The sequence below is a fragment of the Trichechus manatus genome, unplaced genomic scaffold (assembly GCF_000243295.1).
Source record: "Trichechus manatus latirostris isolate Lorelei unplaced genomic scaffold, TriManLat1.0 scaffold00045, whole genome shotgun sequence".
Lineage (NCBI taxonomy): Eukaryota > Metazoa > Chordata > Mammalia > Sirenia > Trichechidae > Trichechus > Trichechus manatus.
In genome coordinates this window covers 11,822,099-11,829,083 of record NW_004443981.1, presented here as the reverse complement: position 1 = coordinate 11,829,083, position 6,985 = coordinate 11,822,099, and the positions used below count along the sequence as shown (strand labels likewise).

Here is a 6,985-nt window from a genome sequence, read left to right as displayed (position 1 = left end):
CAGAGTGGAGGCCGACCTGGCTTTGGCCTCAGGGGACAGATGAAGAGATGGGACTGGGGGGTGGGGAGGGCTTGGGGTAGGTTGGGGTAGGTGGTGGGCATCTCCCAGGGGGCTCCGGGCAGCTTCCCCCTGTGCTGGAGCATCATGGTCTGTCTGCCCCCTCCCCTCGACGCTGGACTGGAGCTCCCTGGGGACAGGGCCTGGATTTTATATGACTCAATGCAGCCTCAGCTCAGAGAGTGTTTGTTGAGTGAATAAGTGAGGAGCCTTTGAGGGTTCTCTGGGCAGTAAAAACCAGTTGACATGGAATTCACCCCGACTCATGGCGACCACATGTGTCAGAGTAGAACTGTGCTCCGCAGGGTTTTCAGTGGCTGATTTTCGGAAGTAGAACTCCAGGCCTTTCTTCCGAGGTGTCTCCAGGTGGACTAGAACTGCCAACCTTTAGGTTAGCAGCCAAGCGCATTCAACATTTGTACCACCCAGGGGCTCCCCTACGGTAGGAGTTGTGTGCAAATTCGGGGCATCAGGGAGGCCAGAGGACAGACGGGGCCAGGGCTGTGACGGGTAGGGACTCCCAGCCCATCTCCACAGGACACCGTGGGACAGAGCTCCTGCTTCCTGGGACCTGCCATCTCCCTTGACCTCTCACATACTTTCCCGACACCTGGGTCCCCAGGGCACTGGGACAAGGGTCCTTGACTGGGGGTGCTGGGAGGGCTTCCAGCTGCCCAGCACGTGGGCACTGACCCATCTGCCGTTGTGACCACTTGGTGGCAGGCACTCTGCTCCCTGCCCTCTGCCCCCGGCCCCAAGTATTTAAGTCCCGCGAGGAGTGGACGGAGAGCCGTTGGGGCCACCGTGGTGGCAGCTGCAGGCATCTCCAGAGCAGGCAGACCCAGGGCCCGCCCACCCGCTCGCCCCTCACCGTCAGTCCATGGATTTTGTCGCTGGAGCCATCGGAGGTAACAGACACAAGGATGGGGGGCCGTGTGGGAGACGGCTGCTACTGGGGACACCAGGAGGGGCTGGGGGACATGGTGCTCTGCCCCAGGGCTGGGTAGACTTTCTGGTTGCCAGGGGGACCGGGGAGGGAGGACACGGTTTGAGGAGCTCCCCAAGGAAGTGGTGACAACCTGGTGTGGGTCATAGGGCCGGAGGAGGAGGGGTGTGGGGGATTCTGTACTGGACCGGGGACAGTGAGGGGCAGGCTGGGACAGGTCCTGGGTCCAGGCCTGGGGGCTGTCTGGAGGCCAAGGGACGCGGCTGCCTGGGGGTTGTGGGCGTGCAGAGAGATGACTGGGCCATGGGAAGGGGCGAGAGGGCCCGGGGGGTGGTGGTGAGAGGAGAGCAGGGTCTGGGTGGGGGGAGGACAGGGGGCAGCAGGGCTGGTGGCCCCGAGCAGGGACGCCTGGCTGAGCCCCAGCCTCACTGGGCCCGCGGGCGCGCTCTGAGGTCACTCTCTCTGCTGGTTCAATGTTTTCTCTCCTGGAAGGTCTTGTTATGAAAGATCCACCTACAGAGATAACAGGCCGGTTGGAAAACAGGTCCCCAGCCATCGATCCGCAGGCCTTTGATGCTATTTTGGGCAAAGCACCCTGGCCTTGTTTGTCTTGTGAAACAGAGTGGGTGGCTCATCCATCCTTCTGGGAATAGCATGGGTGGGGGCGGGGGGGTGCAGGAGAAGAGGATACTCCAAGCCTGGGGAAAGAGCAGGTGGCCGGCCCCTAGTCAGGGGGTCGCGCTCACACCCACCCATGCTTTCTGAGGTCTTGCTGTCTGGGGCCAGCCACTTCCCCAAACATCAGCCCCGTAAGGAGGAGGTTCAGAAAAGGGACTTGACTTGCCCAAGGTCATGTAGCCAGGAAGGGTGCCTAAGTCCACCGTCCCTTCCTCCAGAGCCCATAGGAGGCCTGGGTGAACAAGGCCCCTGCTCCATGCCTGACTCCAGGCCCTGCCCTTGGGGATCTCTAGTTCTGGAGGGGATGACGGCATGTGAGGGACAGCAGCAAGGCCATGTGGCAAGGGCTCTGACCAACATGCTTCCAGGCAAAGAGGCTGCCTTGAGCACGGGGTCAGGGAAGGCTCCAGAGAGGAGATCATGCTGTGGTAGGGCTTTGATGGATGAGTAGGAGTTCGGGGAGGTGTATGTGAGGGTCAAAGAAGGTAATTCTACCCAAGTCCCTCAGTCAATCAGTCATTTGCTTCATTTATTCACTCACTTTGTTCTTCTGCTCATGCATATTCTTTCGGCTTTGGGGTACACAGTAAACAGGGCACAGCCCCATGTCCTTTATTGTTTTCAGATCGCCCTCACCAGCCCCCCTCAGGGTGTAAGACCACAGGGACCTGCCTGCTCCTGCACTGGCTCCCCCATGGCAGTGCTGGGGGCCTGGACGTTGAGGCTCCAGTACCAGGAAGGGAGAAAGAAACAGTGGGGTGGCACCTGGCCCCCTGTATGCAGAGGGCAGAGAGCCTGGTCCAGGGAGCTGGCCTTGGCATTCGAGGCCTCTCCGCCAGGTGCACACACGTATCACAGTCTGTCCCATGCAAACTGGTGGCTCCAGGCAGTCCTTCCTCTTCACCGGCCTGGGTGTGCCTCTGGGTTTTTTCACCTCTGGACCCTTGCTCAGGCCATGCCTCCCCGCCTCATGTCACCAGAGCTGAAATGTGTACTCACGTCCCGGCTGGAAGCCAAACCCGTCATAGACTGAAGAAGGGTCTGTCCTGCTTGGCCTGGAGGCAGCAAACGTGGCCTGCTGGACAGCTGAACTGAATGCTCTCCCAAAACAGTGCCAGAGACCAGGCCGGGAGCGTCCTCGGCTTCCAGCACGAGACACCATTGACCAGGGAAGGGGAAAGTGCTGGCCAGCTTGACCCAGTTTTCTCATCTGCCACGTGGAGGGTGCTGCCAGGATTAATGGGACCTGTGCAGACAAGCAGGCCGGGGCAGGGTCGGCTGTTCCCGGAACCCCGGCATGAGCACTTCTCCCTCCTCCATAGGATGGGCTCGAGTGCCTTGAGGGCCCTCGTCCACTCTCTCACCAGGCTTCTGTGATTTCCTTCCAGGCGTCTGCGGTGTTGCGGTGGGCTACCCTCTGGACACAGTGAAGGTACGGTGATCACCAGACCCTGCTGGCCACCCCAAGGCCCCTGTTGTCTCCTCTGCCCATTCATGTCCAGAAGACCTTTCTAGAATGCTAGTCAGACCCAGCCTGTCCCTGCCTTCAGTGGCTCCCATGGTCCTTGGGACTCTCTGTCCCTCTTTCTCACCCCTGTGCCTCAGCTGTCTCATCTTAAATGGTGCTCCGAGTCCCTGCTCTGCCCACAATCAAGGGGTGACTCTACCCCTCCCTGGGGGCCTGCTAGCCTTGCCCTCAGCCTGAGCCACCCCTTCCTGAAGCCCACCTCTCCCACAGGTCAGGATACAGACACAGGCGAAATACGTGGGCATCTGGCACTGCGTCCGAGACATATACTGTCGAGAGCGGGTAGGTCTGGGGTCAGGGGCTGGAGGATGGGCAGGGAGTGTGGGGGCCTTGGGCCTGCCACTCATTAACCAGCCTCTTGGAGCCTCAATTCTCTCACCTGCCAAATGGGAATAACTGTGCCAACCTCATGGACCCCTGTGAGCCTAGAACTGGGGCTTGTAGCACATGGGGCTCAGAAGGGGAGACAGAGAGGTGACTGCCTCCAGGACAGCGAGCATGAGCTGCTGAAGATGTCGTTTGGGGTGCCTGGAAGTCACGGGAAGGCAGTTCTGTCCCCTCCAGGCTGGGCATCCCCTGAAGGCAGTGCTGGGTCAAGTCATCAGGGCCTCCAGAGTCCAGCTCAGAGTCCCCCAGAGGAGGGATCTGGGGACATTATCCAAAGTGAACTTGGATTTTGGTGTGGGTGGGGAGAGCTGATGAAAACTAGCAATAATAGAGCATGCTAGCTCCGCATCGGCACCACCAAACAGCTGCCTGGCTTGCACTTTCTTGGAGCCTGGCCCTCTGGGCTTGACCTATGTTGTCTCGTCAGTCCATAGCCTTGAAAGTTGGTGTTATGACCCCACTTTACAGCGGAGGAAGCTGAGGCTCTGGGGCAGGGAGTGACTTGCCTGAGGTCCCTCTGTGAGTAGCGGAAGAGTAGGGATTAGAGGCCAGCTCCCGGGGCCCAGGCCAGGGCCCTCTGGACAGCGCCTCTCCTGGGACTTGGCCTGACCTGCCCTCGGTCCTATCCGCCCGCCAGGTGTGGGGCTTCTACAGAGGCCTCTCGCTGCCCGTGTGCACCGTGTCCCTGGTCTCCTCCGTGTCTTTTGGCACCTACCGCCACTGCCTCGCGCACATCTGCCGCTTCCGGTATGGCAGTGCCGACGCTAAGCCCGCTAAAGCCGACATCACGCTCTCGGGATGCGCCTCCGGCCTCGTCCGCGTGAGTGGGGGCGTGGGAAGGGTGGGGTGGGGTGTGAGGCCGCAGAGAGGGCGAGCGAGCTGAGAGGTCATCAAGCCCAGTAGGTGGGGAAACTGAGGCTGGGCAAGGGCACACAGTGAGCCGGGGGATTGTGGATGAGGACCAGGGCCTCCCCTCTGGGCTGGGTTCTCTCTCTTGGCAGTGTACAGCCGAGGGGTCCCAGCTGGCCAGCGGAGCACGGTCCTATGGGGAGACAGAGGGGTTACTGAAGGGATCTGACATCCTCCCTGTCAGGGCCCCGGGGGCCCCAGAGTGACAGGAGGTCACTAGGAAGCCACCATGGAGCTGACTAGGAGGGCCCAGGCTGGGGTAGGCGGGTGTGGCCCCCTGCAGTCTGGGAATGGCCTACCTCAGTGTGGTGCTGAACACGAGGTCATACTTCACCAGGCAGGGCTGGGCCCTCATTCTCACCAATTGTCATGGAGACCCACCTGGCCAGGCTAGCGGATGAGGGCATAGGGGTGGCCTCGGCAGCCAAGGGCCTGCCCTCCTGGGGCTCACACTCCAGTGGCGGCGACAGACGCACACGACAGCCGAACGGCCATTTGGGGCCCCACAGGGGCTGTAAGTAAAGTCAAGGGCACACGGCCGATGCTCTAGGTGATCAGGCACGACTCCTGGAGCCGACTCTTGCTGGCTGAGTGACCTTGGGCAAGCTGTGGAGCCTCTCTGGGCTTCTGTCTCTTCATCTGTGAGAGAGGTGGTGAGGATTAAATGAGATCCTGGGTGTAAAGCCCCCAGCATGGTGCGTGACACAGATGAGCGCCCACGAAAAGGCAGCCGATGTCACTGGTGATATTATCACGCTACTGACATTACTCTGCTGTTAGATGCATTCAGAACCTGAGCCACAGGCATCTACTTAACACCTGTGCTAGGAGGGAGTGTGCTGCTGAAGAACGGGCTAACTTTGGCCTTGGGGGACAGACTAGTTTTGAACCCTTCTCCATCACGGCCCTTGGGTCACCTGCACCTTCTCAGGGCCCAGTCACCCCAATGTCGCCATGAGCAAGATGAGGATAATGATGGCGCCTCTCTCAGGTCCAGGGGTGTGCAGGCACCGTGTGATTCCTACTTCCTTCTTGCTCCAGGTGTTCCTGACCTCACCCGCTGAGGTGGCCAAGGTCCGCCTGCAGACACAGACACAGCAGTGGCATCTCTCGGCCTCGTGGTCCTCAACTGCGCCCCCCATGTGTCCTGTGCCCCCCATGCCTGCATGCTCGGTGCCCGGGCCCAAGTACCATGGGCCGCTCCACTGCCTGACCACAGTGGCCCGTGAGGAGGGCCTTCGGGGCCTCTACAAGGGCAGCTCGGCCCTGCTCTTACGGGACGTCCACTCCTTCGCCACCTACTTCCTCTCCTACGCCATCCTTTGCGAGTGGCTCACGCCAGCTGGCCGCAGTCAGCCAGGTGAGCCCAGGGCTGGGGCTGGGAGGGCAGAAGGTGGGGCCTCAGCCAGCCAGGTGAGACCAGGGCTGGGCCTGGGAGGGCAGGAGGGGTGGGGCCACAGCCAGCCATGTGAGACCAGGGCTGGGCATGGGGGTGGGGGCAGGAGGAGCTGGGCCTGGGAGGGCAGGAGGGGTGGGGCCACAGCCAGCCAGGTGAGACCAGGGCTGGGCCTGGGAGGGCAGGAGGGGTGGGGCCACAGCCAGCCAGGTGAGACCAGGGCTGGGCCTGGGGGGTGGCAGGAGGAGCTGGGCCTGGGAGGGCAGGAGGTGGGGCCTCAGCCCAGCAGGAATTGAGAGGAGAGACTTAGGTGAAGCCCTGCCACAGTAGTACCTGAGTGAGCCCAGGGTAAAATGGTCCTTCTGTTTGTGTGGAGACAGTACTAAGTAAGGACAGCCTGACTCTGTCACAGAGTCGCTGTGCAGCTGTGGAGATGTCACATTGCCTGCTCCCAAGCCTCAGTTTCCTCACTTGCCAGTAGAGTGACCCCTGGGCTCCACTAGGGCTGGGCCTCTGCCCTGGGTGCCCACCAGGCATCCAGCCCAGGCACGCGTGGGTCTCTCTCTGCAGATGTCTCGGGCGTGCTGGTGGCTGGTGGCTGTGCAGGGGTCCTGGCCTGGGCTGTGGCCACCCCCATGGACGTGATCAAGTCACGCCTCCAGGCGGACGGGCAGGGCCAGCAGCGCTACCGGGGCCTCCTGCACTGCGTGGTGACCAGTGTGCGGGAGGATGGGCTGCGAACCCTCTTCAAGGGGCTGGCCCTCAACTGCTGCCGTGCCTTCCCCGTCAACATGGTGGTCTTCGTCACCTACGAGGCCGCGCTGAGGCTCGCCCGTGGCCTGCTCACATAGCTCGTCCGGGTGCCCCCAGGGGCTGGCCCGCCAGCAGCTTCTGGAGGTTCTAGACGAGGCAATGGGGAATGTTGGAGTCTGGGCCACAGAGCCATGGCCCAGACTATGGACAGGTCAAGGGCAGAGCTGCCGGCAGCCCCGGGTTGGCCTGAGGGCCACACACGCCCTGCAGTGTGGGCCTTGACCGGGGGGCCTCTGTTTCTGGGCCATCTGTGCATGCTGGCATTGTTCGC

General features: G+C 61.7%; 1 protein-coding gene across 1 annotated transcript; it reads left to right on the top strand.

Annotated features, from left to right (window-relative positions):
- Positions 1 to 937: 937 nt before the first annotated feature.
- Positions 938 to 6,752, top strand: SLC25A47 (solute carrier family 25 member 47). The gene is made up of 6 exons (XM_004376725.1): positions 938 to 965; positions 3,070 to 3,113; positions 3,420 to 3,491; positions 4,234 to 4,416; positions 5,547 to 5,865; positions 6,472 to 6,752. Exons 1-6 carry the CDS (start codon positions 938 to 940, stop codon positions 6,750 to 6,752), a joined length of 927 nt encoding a protein of 308 aa, XP_004376782.1.
- The last annotated feature ends 233 nt before the right edge of the window (positions 6,753 to 6,985 follow it).